General features: G+C 39.2%; 1 protein-coding gene across 1 annotated transcript in view; it reads right to left on the reverse strand.

Moving 5' to 3' along the window:
- The window catches only part of CYP7B1 (cytochrome P450 family 7 subfamily B member 1), a 350,457-nt gene that overhangs the window by 129,051 nt on the left and 195,411 nt on the right, over nucleotides 1-25,995 (reverse strand). The window contains exon 2 of the mRNA XM_082259746.1: nucleotides 13,442-13,578. Coding sequence (XP_082115872.1) covers nucleotides 13,442-13,578 — 137 coding nt within the window. The remainder of the gene's footprint in view (nucleotides 1-13,441; nucleotides 13,579-25,995) is intronic.

The following is a 25,995-nucleotide window of genomic DNA, read 5'->3' on the forward strand; positions in this document are numbered from 1 at the left end:
CCGTGTCGGGTGGCTTCTCTTCTCCATTGTAAACAAAGGAGGTGGCTTTCTCAGCATGGGTGCCATGCAGAGAATACTGTGCACTTACTCAGTAAATGCAAAACGTTTTCTGATTGGATAGGGTGGAGAGGCAACATGGTGACATCATAATCATCACCTTGTACAATCAGAGAGCTCTTTGCATTCAATGAGAAAATGCAAAGCATTCTCTGAAAGGCTGAGCTGAGTAAGCAACCTCTTGTGTTCACAATGCAGCAGGGCAGCCACTTGGAATAGGACCTGGAAGCTAGTTAAGATTAAGATAGTTAAGTAGCGGTGCCTATTCCAGCTTCCACAAGGATCCCACAGGTTTGGTATATGCATAGTAACATTGCTCCAAACTGGACCAATATACAGTTGTAACTACCTAATTCCGTTCATATATGTAATTCATCATGTTCTGTCTGCTTAGCAACATTGCATATTGGTTGTGCCTTTCCATTTATCTCTCACAATGTTTTTTTACCATTCTGAGAACTGGTTCAAATCAATTTTCACATTCCAATGGGATTTATATTATAACAGTTGGTGATCAAGGTTACTCACAGATACAGTATGTGATGACCTTCACCTGAACCAGCTAATAACAGTTATTTATGTCTATAGAAAAAGTTCAAAACCAGCAGACACCCTTTCACTGACGATTGAGGTAGAAGGCAATCATTCAAAATGCATTTTAGTAAAAGCCCAACTGATGTTTCATTCACCACTATATAGTAAATAGGACACACAAAACACATCTTTTTTAATATCCAGTGCTGAGTTGTCGTTCTGACAAAAGAGAGAGGACATTTTTGACTGCTGCAGAGAGGGTTTCGATATTTTCTACTGATGCAGAATTAGAAACAAAATACAACTAAGAAGAAAAAAGAAAATTAGTGTTTTTCTGCAGCTAATGTTTGACAATATACTTTGCGGATAAAACATCAGCCTTAATAATTGTTTTGGCATTCTTGAGCAAAGGTTGGTGCCAGGGGTGTCTGCTTAATTTATAAACATGCATGTGTGCGCTAGACATTCATGCAAGAATATAAAAAGGACTTTCTGAGATATTTTGCCTGTCCTGTCATCTCATGTCTACGAGTATGCCTTAGGTTTACTGAACCTTTATTTGTCAACAGTGCTTGAACATCTACAGAAATTATTAGGGTACAAAATTATTTTTTTACAGCTTTGAAACTCATTACATGAAGACAGTAGGTAGACTCACCTATATTTCACTTACTCTAAAGAAGTGCACTCTCAATATCCATCAAAAAAATCAAGTAAGAAGAGGCATGTTTGATAAAATGCTTGCATTATTTATAACTGGACTGGACAGCTTTTTCCTTAACAGAACTGTAATTTCACTGTAGTGAAATATTTGGATTTAGCAAGCTGTGTGTTTCTTTTGAGTCATCTGCTTTTCCTTTGTAAATCAAAAACATACTATCTGTCAAACTTACTTCTTACTGGATCTAGTGCTGGATCTCTGTTCTAGCCAGTGCTGCAGCCATTCAGTGGACAATTCTCCTAATTGGTGCCACAGCCAATCAGGAGACAGTTCTCATGATCAGTTCCCCTTTATTGCAAAGCGACATGTGGCTTGGTGTTTGCGCAATGCAAAGCTACGGTGTGTCCCTGTATTCACTGTTACTCCAGTGCAACCTGCAACATTAGAGTATCCCGTGTCACCTAATAACCCCAATTCACCTCAGATTATTATGTGTTATCTTGTGTCCCCAGGGCATCCTATGACTCCAGTGCACATAAGGTCAACCTATGTCATCTAGTGAATCCTAGTGCACCTGCAGCCACCTGGACTACTTATCTCAGTGGATATGGACCTTTGTCTGTGACAGTTCACTCAAACCATGAACCCGTCTGATGTACCCCAGCCACCTACTGATCCTAATGAGCTTCTCTCTCAAAGACTCAATGACTAAGAGCCATTCAAGTCCAGTTTATCTGACATTTCACACCCACTTGACCGATTGGATCAACTAACGGCCTCTTTCTCTCCAAATGCCTAACCTCCAGCTTTATCACAGGCCTTTCCAGTGTGACTGAGCCTGTGACCTCTACACCTCACTTGCTGCTGCCTCCAGGCTCCCAAGCGTTGTTCATAAATCAGTGCAATATCCACTTTAAGTTACAGCCACAGAACTTCCCTACAGATGCTAAAGGGACCTATGAGATTTGGCCAAGGCAGGCTTGCTCTGGGAAAAGGGCAACGGACCCTGTGACCAATAACATTGCTACTTTTCTGACTCTTTATGGAAGAATATTTGATGACCTTGCTCAAGCTTCCTCTTTGGCAAGTACTGGGGACAAGTTCTACATCTCTATCAAGGTTAATTTACAGAGACATGCAAAAATCCGGAATATTGCTGCACTCCTTGCTAACTTTATTGAACTGTTAAAAATCACTTTACAGGTATGACAGGAACATAAAAGGTAACGAGTTTTGCGCTAAAGTCAGGTCTGAGTAAGCGCTGACTTTAGCGTGAAATGCATTACCTTTTATATTCCTGTCATACCTGTGATGTGATTTTAATACTTCAATAAAGTTACCAAGGAGTGCAGCAATATTCTGGATATTTGCATGTCTTTGAATCTCCCAGATGAGCTGTGCAGCACCCTGGGTTCCTGTTCACAACGTGTGAGAGTCGGTCACTCACCTTGAGTGGCATTTCTTTGGCTTTAAGATTAATTTACAGTTGGGCAGTATGTGATTTGGTTCTGAACTCCTGCAGCTGAACTTGCCTGGAATAATTAGACCCTTGTGACCTCCTTCTGTAAGGGTTTGTCTTTAAATTTTTTATTTTTACTTCATTTTTATTTTTTATGTTTTATTTTCATTTATTTTTATGTATTTTTCTTTTTCTTCTTTTTATTTTTACTTTTATTTACTTCTGTTTACTTAGTTCTCACTCATTACCATTACCTTTTTTCCTAGTGTATATTATTCTCTTATTGTCCACTCTGCTAGTGTATTATTGCAATGCTGTAAAATGTCCTATCCGTTTTTTTTCCTTTCTATTTTGTCGAGCTACCATCCAGTCATTCTAGTATGTGTTATATTATTTTACAGAGGCCAGGACCAGTTGTGTATTTCCTGTACTAGTTGTTAATGCTCTCCCTAACCGCACCGCTTTGACACGCTTGGCCACTCAGATTCTCTACTTAAACAGCTTCTAAGATGGCCGAATCCATTGCCTGATGAAGAAGCATGCATGTTCTGAACGCACGCACCGCCCACTCCACCCTCAACCTGGAATTGATGCCAGCGGCTCAGTCTGAGTGTACCCGAGTCCTAGGCAGCATTGGGAGCCACCAGTGCAGCCGGAACCGGCAGTGACCTCATCCTTTACGGCAGCTCGTCCTCCCCTGGAGAGGATGAACCCAGTATATCATTACATGCGCTGATATCTTTGTATTCTTGTGATTTTTAGCATTGATCCTTGGAATAAAATGTACTATCATTACTGCATTTAGATGGCGCTGATCTCTTTCTTTTTTGCTTTTCCACAGAGTCCCTTCCAGCTCTTACCACAGCCTGCAGCCGTCTAAAGTCAGTACCTCACCCCCAGAGATTATTCCTTATTATAAACTTTCCTTTTATGAACTTTCATTTTAGAGACTCTGATTGCCCAGGCTCTTCCAATCCAGCTAGTAATGAGCTCATGGGTGTGTTGTTTGTTTCTGGTTTTCTTTCAATTAACTGATCACCTTGGCCATACAAATAGACACTTTCAAGATCCTTTCCAAGAAAGGTCTCACTGTGAAAGGCTTTCTGACCTTGCCTGGAACCAACTTTCCAGCATCAACTTGAACTGCCCAGACCCACTGCTCAGCTTCCCAGAGAGGAGCTTTGGCTGCTCATGACTGTACAACCAAGAAAGAACCCAGTGTCAATTACAAGGTCTTTGTATTTACTGTGGACAAAAAGGACATTTAATTAAAGTGTCACTAAGCCACTTCTATGCTAATCTTGGGTCTCCCATGGCTCCAACTACAGTCCCTAGTACTGGATTGGTCCACCACTCAGTTACTCGCACAAGAGCCTTCCTGTCATTCCACGTGCATCAGCAAATTCATGCATGCCAAGTCTCTTTCTCTTGCTACCTCCCACCTTACCTCGTCCAATCTGATTCACTTTGTGGATGTTACCTCCCAGCGCTATGCTAAACAGTTACCACCATCATCCCTTCGATCTTGGCAATGATTTTATTTTGGGTTTTGTTCACTTAGAGATAGGGTATATCCCTTCAATCTCCCAGAGGCCAAGGCCAATTCAGATTACAATCTCCAAAAATCTCCAAAACACTTTATCCACAAATCTTCCCGTACTGATGGTGAATTATTCTATACAAAACAAAGGTGGTACTCACTGCCCCTGTATTGATTATCATTGATTAAACACCAGCACTGTCAGGAACTGCTACCTACTTCCCCTTTATACAGAGCGCTTCAATCAGCTACTTGGAACCCAAGTCTTTACTAAATTAGTTACAACTCAGTTCTTTTGCAAGAAGGAAAATGAATGGAAGATTGTAGTATGTAATACCAGGGACAGTCACAAATATCTTGTAATGTCCTTCGGCTTCTGTAAAACCCCTTTTCTAGCGCTTTGTCAATTAAACCTTTCAAAATTTCCTCTACAAGTGTGTTGTTGTCTACCTAAACAATATAATAATTTTCTCCCCAGACCTGCCATGTCTGTTCATTTTTGCTTCTGTGAAAAAGGTCTCTATGGCTGTAAAATGTCTCTTTGAACTTCCACAGCTGTCTTTCCTGTTCTATATAGTTTCCAAAGATGGTCTTTCATTGACAGCTGCTATCTCCAGCTGGGATCCACAGAATCCTCTTATTTTTTCCTGCCTGTACTGGTGGCATAATCTCCAAAAGGATGAGAAGGATTACAAAAAGTGTGTGTGATTTATGCCCAAAGCAAATTCCATACCCTACATTGCATTGCCCCCAGCAGCAGCCTTGGTACCTGTGTTCATCTGGGAAATTTTCTGATATATGATTTGCCAACCCATATAGTCCATAACCATGCAATTCACCTCCCACTTCTGGAAGGGCCTCTCTAAGTCTCTGGATATCCCTTTGCAGTTTTTCCTGTCCTATCATACACAGACTAATAGGCTCGAGTGTCTGCCCATCATGGGTTGCTTGTCTGCCTTTGCCAGAATTTGCTAAAATAATTATCTTTGTGCTAGCACAAAGGAGTCTCTATTCTTCCTTATCTACAGCAAGCATCCACATCTTGCTTTGTTAATACCTTGTTCACCATTGAGTCTCCTACTCTGTGCTATGTAGTGAGACTTTAACCATATTTGGTTTGAGACATTAACACTCCAGCACTCTGCAATATGGCACAAAAAACTGCAGATTGCCACCAACAAAGAGAACAAGGTTTGGCATACCAGCAAAAATAGTTTTCTCCAAGTTCTTTTATGAAGTTTGCCGATTTATTATCAAGCCTTATGTAATTACTGCAAAGATCAAATCAGTCTGCTACAAACATTGTCTGCCTCCCAAGTTGCTGAATTTTTTTCCCATATATCACTGCTCAACCCTCTCAGGATTCTCTCTTCTTTTGGCCCTAGGTAATCCCTATAGGTAATATGACCAAATCCTGGATTCCAAGATTTTCTGTGGATAACTTCAGTACCAGTTTGACTGCATCTGATATGTCGGTCCCTCATCTCTGCAAAACCATTGCACAAAGCAAGTATGGATGCCATGTTTGTTATTTTAATGGAAGAAAGCTGATAGAGTTACAATCACTTTAATACACCATGAACTTAAATGTAAGCCATTTAAGTACCTGAATCTGACTTTATATCATCCTCTTGCAGTTTACTGTACAGCAGAGGTCAGGAGGTTTGGGGGGGGGGGGGGGGATTCAAAGCAGTACAAGGAACCAGTCAGGTGTTCTACAGTGCAAGGAGCATGCTGATAGGAGGAGACAGCACATTGTCAGAGAGGTGAGCTTATCAGTGTGCTGCTTCTGATTATATTGTACAGTTACAGAGTAAAGGTGAAGGTGAAAATAAAACTGCAACACACAAATATCCCTTGCCATACAGGACTGTGTTGTGTGGAAAAGCTATTTAAATCTCAGAACTGGGTGGACTGAAAAATAAAATGCAGGTAAAACAGCTCTCACATATGAACCTCATCTGTGTATTTAGTTGGGGTTTGGCTTTAATGTTTAATTTAACCAAGACCTTAACCTTTTTACTGAAGCTAAACCTAACACCTTAGGCTGAGTTCACATATATGCAAATCGGATGTGTTTTAGACCGCATCCAATTTGCATGACTTGTGCATGTAACTAGCTCTTAATGGAGCCGGTTCACACATGTCTGGGGCGGCCGCATTGCGGTTTGGAAAAGGGTCCTGTGCGTTTTTGTGTCCGGGTCAGGTGCGAATTCAGGGAAAAATTTGGCCCTGAATTGCACCTGAACCGATGAACACAAACACACCCGACTCTGGGCTGCAACCCTGCAGACGGACACTGGCGAACCCAGCCTTAGACTAACCACCAAATCTAACCAAACCCCCAAACTGTTCACATAAACCAGCCCCTGTTTATATTTCCAAAAATATTATCAATAACTTCAACCTAACATTTAACAAGTATACCACCAAAGGTAACATTAAATGTTCATGTTATTACGGTTTTGAGTCAATTTTAATTTAATAAAATGAATTAATTTTAAAACTGATGCTTTATATCTGTTTTTTTTTTACTTTTATAGATATATCATTTTAAACACATTTTTTTAGTATGAATTTGAAAAGTTTGAATTTCATCAAGGCTCTGTGTACAGCCTGGAACTAGTGAGCTGAGGTCAAACATCTCTGCAAAAAACACATTTGTGTATCATACAGAAACTCTTTTCTTTATGGTACATATGCACTACAAGGTGTTTTCTATTCAGCAACATTTTAAACTTGGATTCCTTTTTAATTTGAAGAGTCTATTCTAAGAAATAAGTTAACATTAAGAAGGGTTTGCTTTAGTGTTTGGGACAGGTTTGTTGTCAGCCTGGAGGACTGATTAAAGTGATTGTAAACATTATTTTTCTATTAAAATAACAGACATGTTATACTTACCCCCTCTGTGCAGTGGTTTTGCGCAGGGCCGCCTCGTCTTCTCAGTTCCCTCTTTGGTAGCCCCTCCCTCCTGTTGAGTACCCCCACAGTAAGCAGCTTGCTATGGGGGCACCCAAGCCGAGTTGCAGCTCTGTGTATCCATTCAGACACGGAGCTGCCGTTAAGCCCCACCCCTCTCTCTCCTGATTGACTAACTGAGTTTGATTGACAGTAGTGGGAGCCAATGGCACCCCTGTTGTGTCTCAGCCAATCTGGAGAGAGAGTCCTGGACGGCTGAGGCACTCGTGGACATGGCAGGACAGAGAGGGGGCTTAGGCAAGTATTGCACACAGAAGGCTTTTTATCATAGTGCATAGAATGCATTAAGATAAAAAACCTTCTTTTGGGACAGGTTTGTTGTCAGCCTGGAGGACTGATTAAAGTGATTGTAAACATTATTTTTCTATTAAAATAACAGACATGTTATACTTACCCCCTCTGTGCAGTGGTTTTGCGCAGGGCCGCCTCGTCTTCTCAGTTCCCTCTTTGGTGGCCCCTCCCTCCTGTTGAGTACCCCCACAGTAAGCAGCTTGCTATGGGGGCACCCAAGCCGAGTTGCAGCTCTGTGTATCCATTCAGACATGGAGCTGCCGTTAAGCCCCACCCCTCTCTCTCCTGATTGACTAACTGAGTTTGATTGACAGTAGTGGGAGCCAATGGCACCCCTGTTGTGTCTCAGCCAATCTGGAGAGAGAGTCCTGGACGGCTGAGGCACTCGTGGACATGGCAGGACAGAGAGGGGGCTTAGGCAAGTATTGCACACAGAAGGCTTTTTATCATAGTGCATAGAATGCATTAAGATAAAAAACCTTCTGACTTTACCACCCCTTTAATTTTTACTGGTTTTTAGAGGGTCATATAATTTAAACACAATAAAATGCAAAAAGTGGCAAAATAGTTTGCAAAAGATAACATGAAAACATAAAGGGAGAATTGTATGTCTATTCAGAATTTCTTACACTGATTTAGCCGATACATGAATATTTGTGCCATATACAGTAATTACCAAACCACTAGTATGAAATCCACCTAATAAAGCCTTTAAATAATGAAGGATAATTACCTTAGCCTAAGGCTGACAGGCATGTACTACTCTGACATCAACATCATGAACATTAATATGCATTTGTTAAACAATCTTAAAAAAAGCAACCCAGCAAATACCACACACATGCCTGCACAAGAACTGGGAATGTCAGAAATATTACAACATCATCAATAACAGTGATCAGCTTTGCTAAAATTGTACTAATTATTGTTTGAACTCTCAACCTATTTTAGGCATTTTTTTCTCTCAAAAGACTCATCTTATGGTTTTTTCAACATATTAAAAATAATAGTTAGTCAGATCATTTTGAAAAACACGTGGAAGTGTTAACTTTGCTATAACTGCTATAATGTTAATGAAAAAAGTTTGGTTTTGTCCTGATGTAAAGACCTTGATGAGGATATATCATATATGCATATATGCTTACTTTGGGAGCAATGTCAGGAGGTGGGTGGGCTGGTGTTGTGTTTATACAAAGAAGCACAGACAAACAGAATGTCAAGAATAGGAAATGAAGTGCAGTGGTGTTCAGTATTAAATTATTTAAATTTAAACTTTATCTACAGCCCTTGTAAGTGTTTTTTTCTGTCTTTGTGTGACTGGGGAGATTTCACCTCATTTCCTGTCCTGGAGACACAACAGGAAGGAGCAGGATATTAATCCAAGTGAATGGAAATCCCCTCTTACGCAGTTGTCACCAGAACATGTGTCCCTATTGGAAAATGTTACCACGTCTTCATTTCCAATGGCAACCATACAATTCTCCTCAAAATATTTCACTTTGGATATACAGTATCTCACAAAAGTGAGTACACCGCTAACATTTTTGTAAATATTTTATTATATCTTTTCATGTGACAACACTGAAGAAATGACACTTTGCTACAATGATAAGTAGTGAGCAGCCATTAAATGTCTAAACCTCTGGCAATAAAAGTGAGTACACCCCTAAGTGAAAAAGTCCAAATTGGGCCCAAAATGTCAATATTTTGTGTGGCCATCATTATTTTCCAGCACTGCCTTAACCCTCTTGGGCATGGAGTTCACCAGAGTTTCACAGGTTACCACTGGAGTCCTCTTCCACTCCTCCATGACGACATCACGGAGCTGGTTGTCTTCTTCCACTCCTCCATGACGACATCACGGAGCTGGTTGATGTTAGAGACCTTGCGCTCCTCCACCTTCTGTTTGAGGATGCCCCACAGATGCTCAATAGGGTTTAGATCTGGAGACATGCTTGGCCAGTCCATCAGCTTTACCCTCAGATTCTTTAGCAAGGCAGTGGTCATCTTGGATGTGTGTTTGGGGTCATTATCATGTTGGAATACTGCCCTGCGGCCCAGTCTCCAAAGGGAGGGAATTATGCTTTGCAACAGTATGTCACAGTACATGTTGGCATTGGTTGACTGTAGGCAAGGCACACTTGTCTTTGTACACTTCACCTGGTTGCCACCCCACATGCTTAACACCATCTTAACCAAGTAAGTTTATCTTGGTCTCATCAGACCACAGGACATGGTTCCTGTAATCCATGTCCTTAGTCTGCTTGTCTTCAGAAAACTGTGGGCTTTCTTATGCATCATCTTTAGAAGAGGTTTCCTTCTGAGACGAAAGCCATGCAGACCACATTGATGCAGTGTGCAGCGTATGGTCTGAGCACTGACAGGCTGACCCCCCACTCCTTCAACCTCTGCAGCATTGCTGGCAGCATTCATATGTATATTTCCCAAAGACAACCTCTGGCTATGACCCTGAGTATGGGCACTAATTTTCTTTGGTCAACCATGGCAAGGCCTGTACTGAGTGGAACCTGTCCTGTTAAACCGCTTTCAGTTTCAGGGTCTTGGCAATCTTGGCAATCTTCTTATAGCCTAGGCCATCTTTATGTAGAGCAACAATTCTTTTTTTCAGATCCTCAGAGAGTTCTTTGCCATGAGGTGCCATGTTGAACTTCCAGTGACACACCTGCTCCCCTTTCACACCTTAGACATTGTAACACTAGCATGTCAAATGACACCGGGAAGGGAAAATGGCTAATTGGGCCCAATTTGGACATTTTCACTTGGGGGTGTACTCACTTTTGTTGCCAGTGGTTTAGACATTAATGGCTGTGTGTTGAGGTATTTTGAGGGGACAGCAAATTTACACTGTTATACAAGCTGTATACTCACTACTTTACATTGTAGCAAAGTGTCATTTCTTCAGTGTTGTCACATGAAAAGATATAATAAAGTATTTACAGAAATGTGAGGGGTGTACTTACTTTTGTAAGATACTGTACATTTATAGTGTATATCTCTTGTCATATTACATAGAGTGTAGTATTTCTGAAGGCTCTAAAGATATCACTGTAAAATGAGGCACAAAGCAAATAAATATTTTATAATAAGTTAAAAGACTGATTATTGTTGCAGCCCACAGAAGTGCTTCAAACACTATATGCACAACAGGCAGATCTGAAATTTAAAGTGCAGACAAACCAAAATTTAAAATAATTTCATATAAAAAAAAAATGTTTGCTATTGCAGAATTATAAAGTTCCCATGCATTTACAAATTACACATGTTTTAATTATTTTTACAGTCGTTTCCATTCTCTATCCCATCAGGTTCCAAAAAACATTTCAGAAGAGAATGGCTAAGTTTTTTTTCGTTTGCTCTGCAAAAATGACAGCTGAAATCTCTTTGTCATAGAGAATGAAGAATCTTACTTTCCAGCATTTTTTTTAAACATGTCCAAAGTTACATAAAAGTCATACTCTTTATTTCTTCTTAGTATAATATTGAAAACAAAATATGTAAAAACTTAAACAGACTTTTGTATTACTGCCTATTCTTAAGTAAGCAGCAGAAAGTTACAATGGCATCACATGTCTGTATGTGGCTTGACTTCTTCCCCCTGCTGTGCAGAGATGCAACACAATTACCTTCTGCATCATTTGTTAAGAAAACACCAATTAGAGACAAGAATGCTGGTAGCCTGTTAGAGTTAAAGTCTTCCCAGGTAATGTCTTGGCCCCATGAACTGTCCTATCTGCAGACCAATACTGAGGCAGAGTTACCATGGCTAATGTAGGATGAAAAGCTTCATTCCAAAAATTCCATATGTACTTTGTCACTTCTACAAAGGACAAGCTGCAAGTCCTTGTAAGATCCCTGAAGATATATAGAGGGCTGTCTAGTTCCTCTTGATCCTTATACAAAATAATGTCTCTGTAAATACTATCATACTCTCTACCTTGCTCCTTTTCTTCTACTAGATGATCAAATTTATGTAATCGGGTTCTTATTAGGAAGATTTCAGTGAACTGTTGACAATGATGTACAGTAGTGCTTCGCCAGGATGACGTCTGGGGAAAATGATTCTGCTGCACCACCACACAAAACCAATTAGAGAACTATTTTCTGCGACAGGTCAGGAATTTACATGGTTTCTCATGAAAAGATGTGCCTTTTAATTTCTTTATTAAGATGACATCCATGTCCCTTGTGACTTTTTACAATGACAATCATTTGTTCAGCCCAATGGAAAGTACAATCAGTGAAATTGCCTCACCGGTACACAAGCAAGGCAAAGATCCATCGAGCGTCATTCTGAATTTTCCAAATGAACTGCTTTAAAGATTGATAATTAAAACAATATTTGTTGATCGAAACTGTTGACAGGACGCAAGTCTGTACTGTGGCAGCCAACCAAGGACCAATAGTACTGAAGGCAAGCTTTGCAATAGACAGGCAGACTCCACCCTACGATATTCTAAACAATATGTATAAGTATTCAATTTATTCTTCTTCTTTTATTAACTTTTTTATTGGCAAGAACGGGAAATTGTTAGACATTGGTGGACACTGCACACTTTACTCCACACCACAACCTGCATTTTGAGTGCCATGGGTTTTTGCTTTGAGGTGGTAAGGCTATATCACTGCCTTATACATGTAAACCATAATAATGAGGCCATACCACTGTTTTATCAATTGAAACCATAATGATATCTAGCCTAGATGTTCTAACTGGCAGAGTATTTGAGATGATACTTAAGGTGAACCTGTCATGCGCACTAAAGTGTATAAATTAATATTATTGGTAAATTGTTGGTATATATCATTGATGAAGAACCTTGGCACCCCAGATGTTTTGGAACTACATTTCTCATGATGCTCAACTACACTGTAGAGTGCATGAGCATCATGGGAAATGTAGTTTCAAAACATCTGGGGTGCCAAGGTTGGCCATCCCTGGTATAAATGCTTATCTTCCAATTGTTTCCTTTTACCCTGGAGACGATCCTGGGTCCTAGGCCCAGGCAGCACACATCATTTTTCATAGTAGAGAAAAAGACTCCTTCCAGCACCGAACCTCACCCATCCCATGAAACAGTCAAATATCAGAACCTCAGTGGCCAGTAGGGGTTGAATGACAGGGGCAGGTTTAGTGCTGGAAGGGTTGGGCTTAATCTCAACTGGAGAAAAGTTGAACGCCAAATACAGTCTGAATCTCCATGTGCCCAGGAACTGCTTTCAAGACAAATGAAGCACTACAAGGTTTTTGCACCTTCCTAATAATGTTGTTTAAGTGCACTATGGTGTATATGACAGATTTTTTAATAACTTTACATTTTAAAAGGTAATAAAATGTCTCTACAAGTTCTTTACCAACATGTTCCACAAATTCTGTATTAGGAAAGATAGTTTAACTTTATTTATAAAGATAATCACCCGCGAGCACCGTCCATTCAATCACAGAGTGTGGCTCGGTCCCACCCCCTATTCTCTCATCATTGGCTTACTGGCTGTGTTTGACAGAATCAGGAGCCAATGGCTCCCACTGCTGTGTGAGCCAATGAGGAGAGAGAATCGGGAGAGCCACTGCTCTCATGCATATCACTGGATTGAGAAGGGGCTCAGGTAGGTAAAAGGGGGGGGGGGCTGGGGGGAGGGTGTTGCACCCAGAAGGTTTTTGCCTAAGTGCATAGAATGCATTTAGGTAAAAAACCTTCCTGCTTTTAGAAACACTTTACTATTGTTTTTCTTTTTTTTCTCTAGTTATAAAATAACAGCTACCCATGTCGAGCATATTTCTTCTAATGTTTGTTTCTGTCTTTGTGTGCTGATATGTTACCTAGAGTAGACAGATGATGTGGATTTACATTCATGTAAATAAAGAGTTATACTGATATATAATTCAGCTCATATTTCTTACCAGCAATGCAGAGTGTGAAGACATCCCCATGTTTTTCTTGCTGAGAAATCAGAAATTTTAAAGGATCTTTTCTGAACTGATAAGCCACACCTATGTAAGGAATCCAGCCATTTTCCAAAGGAGGTTCCCCTTCTCTCCTACAAAAAAATAAAAGTAATATTGTTACTGAGTAAATTATGATCTCCATAATATTTATTTTGCTGAATTGAGTTGTGTTTAGGCATTTGTTATGCACAAGAAATATATGAGTTGTATTTTGTTTGCTTTAATTTTGTTTTCTTTTTATGGAATATAGACGTTTTTAATGTTATTCAGTTTTTTGTCCATGTCACATCCGGTCTGTGTCTTTTAGGCAATATGAAAGGATGAGACAATTATAACAAATTGATATGATAGATATTCAGAAAAGTGTTTCCCTTTAATATTATAAGCTGAATCGGTGTGTTTTTCCAACACAATCTATTCAAGAGTTATTAAATATTAATTATTAAAACACTTCCTGGGTTTAGACATGAGACAGCAAACTGTATAGGTTGGTATTAATACAGATTTTCTTGGTTTGTTGTCTTTTAAATACTTGTCCAAGTGCAAATTCACATAATGTGGTAGGATTTGAATCACAGATTTAGATTTCTTGAACCCTTGAAAAGCATGGGATTTAACGACTGATTTGCTTAGTTGTGGGATTGCCTTTAATTTTGTTTTCTTTTTATGGAATATAGACGTTTTTAGTGTTATTAAGTTTTTTGTCCATGTCGCATCAGGTCTGTGTCTTTTAGGCACTTCACATGATGAGGCAATTATAGCAAACTGATATGATAGATATTCAGAAAAGTGTTTCCCTTTAATAGTATAAGCTGAATCAGTGGGTTTTTCCAACACAATCTATTCAAGATTTAATAAATATGAATGAATGAAAAACTTCCTGGCTTTAGACATGAGACAGCAGACTGTATAGGTTGGTAATAATACAGATTTTCTTGGTTTGCTGTCTTTTAAATACTTGTCCAAGTGCAAATTCACACAATGTGGTAGAAGCTGAAACACAGATTCAGATTTCTTGAACCTTTGAAAAGCAGCGGATTTATTGACTGATTTGCTTAGTTGTGGGATGTGCAAGACGCGAGGTTTATTGAATATAAGCACTATATCTGAAATGAAGAGCATCAAAGTAAATTTTTATGATACTTTATGATTGAAGCTAAATAGATAGATATAGATAAATAGAACAAATACATTTCCTAATATGTATTTATATGTTTTATGTTATTTATGAGTCATAACATTTTCTCTTTCATGTAAGTCTCATATTGTGTTTTAGAAAAACAAAATTCTTTTTTCTTATTACAGCTGTTTAGCTAGTAAAATCCGATTTAAACTCCGTAACACAAAGCATGTCTATTTTAGACAGGATTAATACGAATATTCAAATGAAACTCTGATGCTATATCCCATCTGTGAAGGTGACTTACACTACATGCAGAACAAGCCATTTTGATTAATAACGAGATACTTACTAGCCAAGATGTAATCAAAGATCAAGAGATCACCAGCTTACCACTATCATACAATGTACAGAAATGGATGTCTGAGTTAACTATTTGTGTTCCTATATAATGTTTCACAAACACAAATATTGAATTAGACTAGGGTGGTTGTTTCTGCATAAAAATAATGCTGGCCATAACATTTGTATTTTGCCATTTGCTTTTTATCATTAGTATGGTGACAACCCTTTGTTTAATGTTGTTCATTTAAAGGTTTAATTGGTAGTAGTCTAACATATGCTAGAATGGTTTACATAATGGAAATCTTGCTGTTGAAGGATGTGGAACTTACAAGTCAAAAGTAGTCACATCACAAGTCAGAAGTCATTAGACCAACCCTTCAATTGGCTACCAAGCCTCAGCAGAGGGCTCATTACTAGTGGCTAGCTAGGACAGTGTATAGGTAAAATTCTGACAGATATTTAGATAGGCTTTTTTGTCATATACTAATTTAATTCATCTAATTTCACCCTCCATGCTCTGTCATTTGGTCAAAACCTGTATACTTCACAGTGTTTCCGCGGGGTAAGGAGGACGCAGCTCAGAAATCCAGGGGAAAATTAACTTAATGCTCAGAGTCTTTGGACACAAATCATGGAGACGGTGGGGTCATCGTTTGCATCAAACATGGTTAACTCACAACTGATAAGCCAAATACAGTTAAACACCATGCCATATCATGGTGAGGTTCTATGCCTCCCAACGGAGAATGTTTATATATAGGTGTATGTATATATATATATATATATATATATATATATATATATGTATATATATATATATTATTTCTTTTTTTTTTTAAACATCCATTGCAGTTTTGGAAGTTCATTAGCAGGAATCAATTTAAACCATAAAACGTAAAATGCAGAATATTTATTATATAATGCTCAAAAGATAACAACATACTTTATTAGATACTACATTAGAAACACCCATGCCAATAAAAAACAAAAAATTTTTGGGGAAATTTGATTATGACTGTTCAGGCCAAGGTGTTAATTCTTAATGAAATGTGTAGTAAATGTGTAAAATAGGTATTACTAGTAATAGTAGCAGAACTATAAGCAGCTAAAATTGTGGTAATGCAGTTGTAGATTGTTGTTACAAAATTGATTTTAAAATAAAAATCAAACCCATACGAGTTAAAGAGAAAATACACCCTAAAAATGTTTTTTTTTTTATTGTTAAATCCAATGGCAAGTATTTTAGTGTCTATTACAAGACCATAACAATAGTCTTACTCTCTTGGAACACGTAATTATTTATGTCTTCTAGACCATGAAGAATTTATCAGGGGAGCTTGATGCCATAATTTGAATATTTAAAGGCTGCATCACATTGGCAGAACTGGCAATTGTCAATTATATATTTTTGACATGTAGTAAGAGATTTAGAACAGCATCCCATTCATTTTTTAGGAGGCCATACAAAACAAAAATATTAGTTAGCCTGTAAAATGGTCATAATTAACCTAAATTAATTTACTTCGCTGATAATCTCTGAACTACCTGGGTAAAAAAACATTCATCCCTTAGCAAGAATAACCTTAAAATAAACTTTCACAACTTGAACAATTTAAAATCCACATGTGATAAATTAGCAGTAAAACAGCATGTCATAACTATGACCAATAGGAAACTTAGGAGGAAAGAAGGGTTGGGGCCAGCTCTGAATTTAACAGGAAAAGTTGAGAATTGCATATAAACTCCACTGCCTATATATCTGAATTTACTGATCACTTTAATTTTCAGGTATTTACTGATACTGATACCAGGTATTGACTGATCTTTTCTAATACAATAAAACCTTGGATTGCGAGCATAATTCGTTCTGGAAACATGCTTGTAATCCAAAGCACTCCTATATCAAAGTGAATTTCCCCATAAGACATAATGGAAACTCAGATGATTCGTTCCACAACCATTTATTCATAAGTCCTTCAATTTATAGCCCATATAAATTAGATTATAGCAATGTGATTGTGTAACCATAAAATTATAAAAAACAAAAATAAAGGCTTATATTATTCGTAAATAACCCTTTTTTGCTTATACCTGTATGGTGTCTGTTAACATAGCCCATATAGCATACAAACAAAAAATCTCCTGCATAGACACAGGAAAGGAAAGGAAAGGGGCTATTAAGTTAACAGAAAAGTAGCGACGGGATAAAATGGTATTATTAATTATATTGTTTTATTGACAAAAAAGTGTACCACAAAGGCAAATTTTAAAAAGGTATAAATCTCAATTATGTAGCTTGATTAGCAAAAAAATAGCATAAAAGTGAAATTAAACATCCCGGACAGGAAAAAACTACCAAAACCACATCTAGTGCATGTGAACATGCTAACGAAAAACAAAAAACACTCACGACATACAAATAACACAAAACAAGGAAATCCTCCAGACGCCAGGACTATCCACCACATAAAGGAATAACCAACAGTAACTGCCGTCTCTTGGCATATAAACAATGTAATGTAAGTGGAAATACCCATGTGTGGCCCCCTGGGAGCTCAAGCTATGAAAGCATGGCCTTTAAGGGAAGGACTGTAAAAGAGAAATATAGCATGACATTGAGTGTTAGAGCCCTACTGAGACATCCCCTGCTACTATGCAGTCTTGCTCACTTTGGGGAAATCCCCAGGCACTGTTAAATGTCCTGTAACAATGGTGATCACTTGTGAGGCCATAATGAATCTCCAATAAGGCAGTTCAAATGCACTGATATACAAATCCCACTGAACCATGTCTCAAGAAAGGAGGTTGTTCACAGCTGGTGTAAATTGCTGCTCATCCCGTGGAATCAGGAATAATGTAACAATACTGATGATAAAAATGTACCCAGACTAGTATAAACAGACAGTTCTGCTGAAGGATTACCATAAGTAGATATCGGCTTCCATACGATATGATGAAATGTATAATAAGGATCAATTAGTGTATGACACTAGAGCGTCTGTGGAGTGCTCCACACTGGGGATCACTGGGGATATAAGTACGTTATCCTCCTACAAACGGTCATTTATGCACTCAGCTGTGATTCTTAGCCATAATGCTCCCGGAATGGGGAGAAATCACAAAGGGTATCCTATCAACCTGTTAAGGTATGACTGTATGTAAGATCAGTTCAGTTAGTCCAAAGGTACGGGAAAACAAACTGCCCTAATCTGTCCCGGCTCGCTTTCTCATAGCCCGCAACCCATCTGGGGATATCGTAGGTGGCGTCACGGTACAGGATGACCAATAGGGAACTTAGGAGGAAAGAAGGGTTGGAGCCAGCTGTGAATTTAACAGGAAAAGTTGAGATTTGCATATAAACTCAACTGCCTATATATCTGAATTTACTGATCACTTTATTTTCAGGTATTTTAAACTGATCTTTTATAATACAGTAAAACCTTGGATTGCGAGGATACTTTGTCCCAAACACATGCTTGTAATCCAAAGCACTCATATCACAGTGAATTTCCCCATAATAAATAATGGAAACTCAGATTATTCGTTCCACAACCATTTGTTTCCTAAGTCCCTCAGTTTATAGTCCATATAAAAAGATTATAGCAATGTAATATGTTGTGTAACCATAAAATGTCCATCCACAAATAGCAGCCTCCACAAGAGGATTAGAAGCAAAATCCAGCAAGAGCTACAGAGTATAAAAGAGAAGGGAGGCGCCTCTAAGTGTAGCAATATGGTTACATTTATTGAAGGTTCAATATTTAGCAACTCACGTGGTTGATGATAAAAAGAGGTATTCAGGTATGCATGCATCCGGGGTAAAGCTGTCCACATAGACCACCCTCCTCACCGCCGGCTCTCTCAGCCGTCAGTCTGCAATTGTGACCAGGAAGAGTACCCTGCAGTAGAGCAGTCCTGAAAGCGAGGCTTGAAGTGCTTGTGGAGTGCAGCATAGAAGGCATGACGTCGATGGCAGTGCGGAGGATGGTCTATGTGGACAGCTTTACCCTGGATGCCTGCATACAAAGATGTGCCTGTTTTAATAGACATCCATGTGAGTTGCTAAATGTTGTACCCTCATTAAATGTAATCATTTTGCTACACTTAGAGGCGCCTCTCTTCGTATTTATACTTAGTTGTGATGTGACACTACTTGTATATCAAGACAAAATTTATAAAAAAATCGCTTGTCTTTCAAAACACTCTCAAACCAAGTTACTCTCAATCCAAGGTTTTGCTGTATATTGTTCATCACTTATATCATATGAACAGTAGATGCTCACTTTTTGATTGCTTGAAACTAAAAGTACAAATCTACCTAAAACTTTTTTTGTTTTGAAGAACTAAATCTTTGGTTAGGTTACACATTCTGTCTCGAATAGGGCAAGTTCTCTGTCAGATAATACATGCTCAGTGTCACTATACAGGAAACTTCTGTTCTGGTTCTGTCTGATACCCATCACCTGAACAGGAAATAGGGAGAAATTTCTCTCTTTGAGATGACAGAGATTACAATTCTTTATTAGTGTATTTGAAAAAGTGTTTGTATCGCCGCATGTTCTCCCGTTAGGGAAAGTATACACAATAATCACATATAGTACAAGAGGTAGGGGCATTTTCCATCACTTCCAGTTCTGCCTGATATCCATTCATTTGACAAAACATAAGGAGAAATCCCATAAATTAGGTCAAAGACAGTAATAAAAAAATACAGTAATAAAAAAGCTGACAGAGGTTCTACCCCTTCCCAACTTTATACTAAACCAAAAATATAAGGTTTTAGCTGCAGTTGATGTGTGTGCATGTGTGTGTTTGTTCAGAAGAGCAAATCAATTTTGGAGAATATTTACAGCAAAGTGGTATTATGGTACAACAATTGGGGACTAACACTAAAGCTGGGCAAAGCTGAACTGATTGCCCCATCCAAACATTCAAGTTGGATGAGGGAATCCTCCCTTGTTCCCCTTCTGAACTGGCTGAATTTTCGGTCCATGTATGGACAGCTCAGGGCCCCTTTCAGACAGGGCAGACTGCGTTCAGCGGATCCGCCTGCTTAGCGAGGGGTCTGTCTGCTGATCCCACTGAGCAGGCAGATGACAGGTCCGGTGTTCTCTATGGGGCGGTTGGATGGAAATGGGCTGCCTGTCTGTTCCCATCCGACTGTCATCCGATCCAATCTGCAGGATGGACGAGGAACGGATCCCCATCCCCCTGTTGGATCAGATCAGATGCCGGTGGGTGTCAGTAAACACATGTCTCCGCTGCTCCATAAAGAGCAATGGATGGTCCTTCAATGTGAAAGGGGCCTAGATCACCACCTGCTGACTAAAGGTGATAAATATGAAAATAAACTTAAAGTATGTTACATTTATATAACTAAATGTAATAAAAAAAAAAAAACAAGTGTTAGTCCCTAACACTATACATTTACAACAACACTTTATTTTCCATTTACGAACAAACCTAGCTTCTAGGAATTGATCTATTGTTTCAATCCAACTAATTTAGTGCACTGTAATAGTTAAGCATTATTTGGTGGCCATTGTACTTGAGCACATAAAAAAAAAAAAAAACACACAAAAAGATAGCTACCAGTGGCTGTACTAATTAAGCACAATCAAGATATGGCATTATCTGGCTCATAATCAAACTTTAATTGGGATTTTTTAGTCTTAGGTATCATTGGTCTTCTGTCGATCTCTAGTTTTACGATACAATTTATCTTATTATTTGCACAAAATGTAACAGTTTATATTCTCTATGTTGGAGAATTTTTATTGTCTGAGTTGACTATACAATTTCATCAAAATTCAGTGGTCTTGTCATTATGAATTTTTAGGTCATTGGGCAACTTAGACATTGACACATAGGATGTGTACCTGCCTGGCTTCAAAAGTGACAGACATGCCTTGTATAATTTAAATATCAGCTATCAAAAAGCATATCCTTACACAGCTCAAAGTTGTAAGTGCATTTTGGGTCATTGTTTTTAAAGATGGGATCATTTTATGTGAGCCTACTATAAAGCACATTTACAAGGAGCAAAAATAATTTTGACACTTATGTCTTCTAGCAAAAAAAAAAATTTGTATCCTACCATCTGGCTCATAATGCAATAAATATGTCTAACACTTTGAAACATGTATTTTAGTACCCTTTTCATCCTTATTTGACATATGGAAATTAACCTATTTTATATATTTATTTAAAAGATAAACATAAAAATGTAAAATGTTTAACATACAACAGTAGTTTAATTACCATAACATCAAGTAATCTAAACAACAGAAAATTTACTAGCCAAACACGACATTCATCTAATCAAATACACTACCTGCCTTCTGCTTAACCCTGTAAGATTAAATATTATACAATAATGAAAACTGTTTTAATTGAAAAAAAGCATGTATATCATTTAGGTGAGGTCAGCAATGGCAGCAAAAGATATTTTTCTTAGTATTGGTTTCCTTTAAAGGACAAGTTCAGGAATATTAAAAAATCTGCCCAGCCCCCTCCCCATTTCCCCTAATGCACTAAACTGTTGTTTATCTATTATGCTATTATAAAATTGTTTTTTTTTTCCCTTAGCATTCACCAGATATATGAATGTCCATACTGCCTGCTTATTTTTTGTTTGTCTTTACCTAACTGTGAATCTATATGGCTCCAAAAGAACTAGCATATGTATGGGGGTGTATGCCTCCCTTTCTTTAGCTGTATGTGTTCTGAATAGATCTGAATAGCAGGAGATCAAATTACAGGCTATTCACATCATTGTAGCAAATGATGATGCAGACTGAGTAGAAAGGCTTTTTGCAAGTGGTACATTTACAGTAACTACCACTGCCTATTATGCCAGAACTAGAGTGGGTTCAGTAGAAATCTTCCTCTGAAGTCCACGAAGAAACCAACACCTCTGGGAGTGTTAATCCCCCCCCCCCCACCGGCAGTTCTCACTGGTTCCTGACAATCCCCTATTTACAGGATAGCAGTGATGTAGGGGTCAGCAGGAGAAACCAGTGCAAACGGCAGGGTACGCAGGAGATCAACACTCCCAGAAGTGTCAATTTCTGTGTTGACTTCAGAGAAAAATGTCATGTGGCATGGGCAATGGGAAAAGTAAGTATTCCTGCTCTTATATTGCTGATATGTCAGGTTTGGATTTAATAAAAGCTTACCTGCAGGTAAAAATAATAATCAGGAGTTTAGCTCCTCTTAAGGGTGAGCCCTGTATCTGCAGAATCATTCCCTGAGGACTACTGTATAGTCTTAAACAAGATAGAAACAGCTCATATATGAGTGTTAGGCATTCCATGGACTATGGAAAATTACCCAGTATATCAAAAAGTAACTTCTGACATATCTTCAATAAAATCAGAAAATAATTAATGCGGTCTAATAAACACTACAACAGGGTTTACGTCAGGCATTCAATTGAAATCTCTTGCATTCATTACAACTAAATTTTAAAGGCTTTTCTTCTAAGACAATGGTGCACAACTTGAGGCCTGCTGTCCCTCTGCATGCAGCCTTCCACCTATTTGGTACCAGAGGGCAGCAGAGCGACACTACAATAAAGTCATCTCCGCCTACAATTCAAGTGATGTACTGGTCTCGGGGGGGGGGGGTTGCGTTTCACTGCAACTGTCCACCATTGCAGAAGGAGGAGTGGGGTTAGAAAACATTGACACTGACTACCACTGGAGGGGGGGGGGAGATGTGGAAATGTTAATAGTAATAGCAAATAGTGCTGCAAATGACCACCAGTGCAGGAGGGTTAACAGCACTGGCACTGACCACCAATGTGGGGGTATTTATTTCATCCACTGACACCAATACTGAGGGTTATTATTGTGCCCACAGAGAAGGTGGACAATTGCAGCACATTTGTGCATTGTGGTGAGGTTTGTCATTCATTTTAAATGGGTTGCCTAACCTGACATGCCTCACCTCAATGCATGAATGTTCTACCATTGGTCCACCTTCACAGAGCCAGGGGCTGCGATTGAGGCCATTTTTAATTTTAAAGCTGACCACCACTTTTCTAAGGCTTCTGAGATGAACTTCTGTTACTTAACCTAAACTCCAAATTTATTTTCATTAGACCTGAATGGAATGATCAGTCCCAGCATAGATCATACCTCTGTGCCATGTTGCTCTGTTGTCTGAAGATCTCCTGTTATTCTGAATTTAGTTGTGGCTTTGTACATGTGTAGGCTGAGGGTTTTACAGCCACTTCCTTCTACATCTCTAGCCTAGAACACACCCCTGTGTAGTATTTCAGAGTCTTCAAATAATGTAACTTCCTTCACAGCTTTGATGATGGGTGTGATTGAATACATTCTAATTAGCAATCAATCCCACCCAGTCACACCTACAGGAAGAGTCCAAACCTCCCAAGTGCCACCTCACAGATCACAGCATTATTCAAAAGGAAACTCCTTCATACACAACCTGTTCTGAAAGCTAGCTGTGCTGCTGCTGGGCAGGATGGAATAAATCACAATTACAATTCAACCCTGCCCAGTTAAATATGCCAACCAATGTGAACAGGGAGAGTCCGGTCCCTCAGATCACACCCTCCCAGAGCCCTGCTCTCTTTGAAATGATTAGTTTACATATGAAGGAAACACCTTCATAATATCCTCCCATAGCCCTTCTTCTGTAGTCTTGAAGTCAGTCATTCTTTGGCATGCTGCAAGACAGGGATGACACAGGTGGAAGTATGACACAATTATACCTTTCACCAGCCACGTGAAGGCTTAGAATTACTCACAGTAGCCCTAGGACCCACCCACATTAATTCTCAGAACTCCTGATACTACAGAGGCTCAAAGGATCATGGGACATGTAGTATCAGGACCTTAAAAAGAAGTCTTTGAAAAATAACTTTGAAATTCAGCCAGGAGGAGGAGTGACACCACAGACACGGAAACCTGCAATAAACAGCTGAATTAAGGGTAAGTTACACACAGACTCACACTGGGGTTGTGATTCATTTACATACACAATGCATCTGCTGTTTTTGGGAGGAAAAGCTGGAGTTCTTCTTTAATACACAAGTTCAACCATAAACATATCTTGAATGTTCAAAACTCCTAACCCGTATGTAAAGAGTATGTCATACAAAATCTTCTAGCAGTTTTAGAGTAGGGAAGGGTTAAAACCCCTATATGGTTATTTTTTGCTTCCTGTATCCTGCTGAGGAGATTTCCCTTTATTGTAACAGGAAATGAGAGAAATCCTTTCTTGGACATTTGTCACAGGAACATGTGTCCTCATTGGAGAATTTTCCTTCATCTCTTGCTCTGGTGACAATGCATTATTTTTGTATTTTCCCTCTCTCCCTGGCATCAATTACAATTGTCATCAGGAGAAATAGTAGAGTAAGGCCCGTTCACACTGGGGCAATCCGACTTCCCGGGGCGACCTCCGAGGTCGCGGTGCGAGCAGCGCGCCGCGACCTCGGGGCGGCCGGCACGGACTTCATAACATTGAAGTCTATGACGGTCGCTCCGGGTCGCCCCAAAGAAGCTCCGGACCCTTTTTCTAAGTCGGAGCGACTTGTGTCGCTCCTATTAGAACGGGTCCGCAGCTTCCCTATGGAAGGCGACCTACGGCGACCTGTGAGGCGACCAGGTCGCCTCACAGGTCGCCCCAGTGTGAACGGGGACTAAATATTCCCAGCAGACAACAATAAAAACGTGACACACGGTCTACCCCTTCCCTTCTCTTTCCAAAACTAAAACAGAAAAGTTTTGCCTTTACAAACATGTCAATTATTTCTGACTGAATCCCCAACTCCATGTGCAGAAGTGAAGCCTCAAATCAACAAGGAACCTCCATCATGTTTTACTGCAGCTTGTAGACACTGATCCCTGTAGCACTGTGCAGGCCTTTGTCAAACAAACCTGCTTCTGTTACAATCAAATATTTCACATTTGGGTTTTCCAGTCTAAAGCACCTGCTACTATATTTGTGCACACCAGTTCTTGCATTTTTGTGCATAGGTAAGTTGCTTGGCCTTTTTTCACATCGGGGGTCTGGATTTACAACGAATGCCATCATAAAAATGCCAATCATCGAGGGCCATGGCTCCTCTGTAAGTTTAAATAGAATATTTTAATGTCTAAGAGTGTATCTTTAAAGGAATACTATGGTGACAATTATATTCTGGTATATTTGGGTGGCTGTATACTGTTAATACATTAAATGATATTATTTTACTATATTAAGTCAGTATATAATCCCTCCCCTTGCAGTGCATATACCGTATTTTCACGACTATAAGGCGCACCGGATTATAAGGCGCAGTATCAGTGAACGGTAAATTTTCAAACTATTTTCATATATAAGGCGTACCGGATTATAAGGCGCACTTTTTTTTTTTTTGGAACGTTGATCCGCGCGAGGTTTACTGGCAGGTGCTCATCGTGAACCCTCGGATGACAGTTCTGGGAGATACTTTATGCCAGGCATCCACTATCCACTGGCACACAGTGGCATAACTGGCCCGGCGTTGCCTCCCGGTCTTCGTGAAGGAGTGCTCTCCTTCCATCATCCAGTTTTCCAACATGATTCGCAGTTTCGCCTTGAAGGAACAATTGACACTTATGTCCAGTGGTTGCTGCCCTTTGGTCAAACCATCCAGTTAACGGTAAATTTTCTAACTATTTCCATATATAAGGCGCACCGGATTATAAGGCGCACTGCCAGTTTTTGATCAAATTTTAGGATTTTCAGTGCGCCTTATAGTCCGAAAAATACGGTAGTTATTCAAAGAACTTTCAGATCAGCCAAAACACTGGTAATGCAACCTAGAATATTGAGAGAATATTGAACATGCATCCAGTTGTAACTGTTATTTTACTGAAGCCTGGTACACACTAACAGTTATTTTTTTTTTTCAGGAAGTCCCGGTCGGAGATGCTGTATTAACCATCTGACATTAGCACAGCGATCTCCCCCGCTGAGCTGTTGTGTTCTGACAGGGGAACTCCTCCACGCCCCCCCCCCCTCCTGCCAGAGCACTACAATCAGCGAT

Source organism: Pelophylax lessonae, assembly GCF_965119305.1.
Source record: "Pelophylax lessonae genome assembly, chromosome: 5".
NCBI lineage: Eukaryota > Metazoa > Chordata > Amphibia > Anura > Ranidae > Pelophylax > Pelophylax lessonae.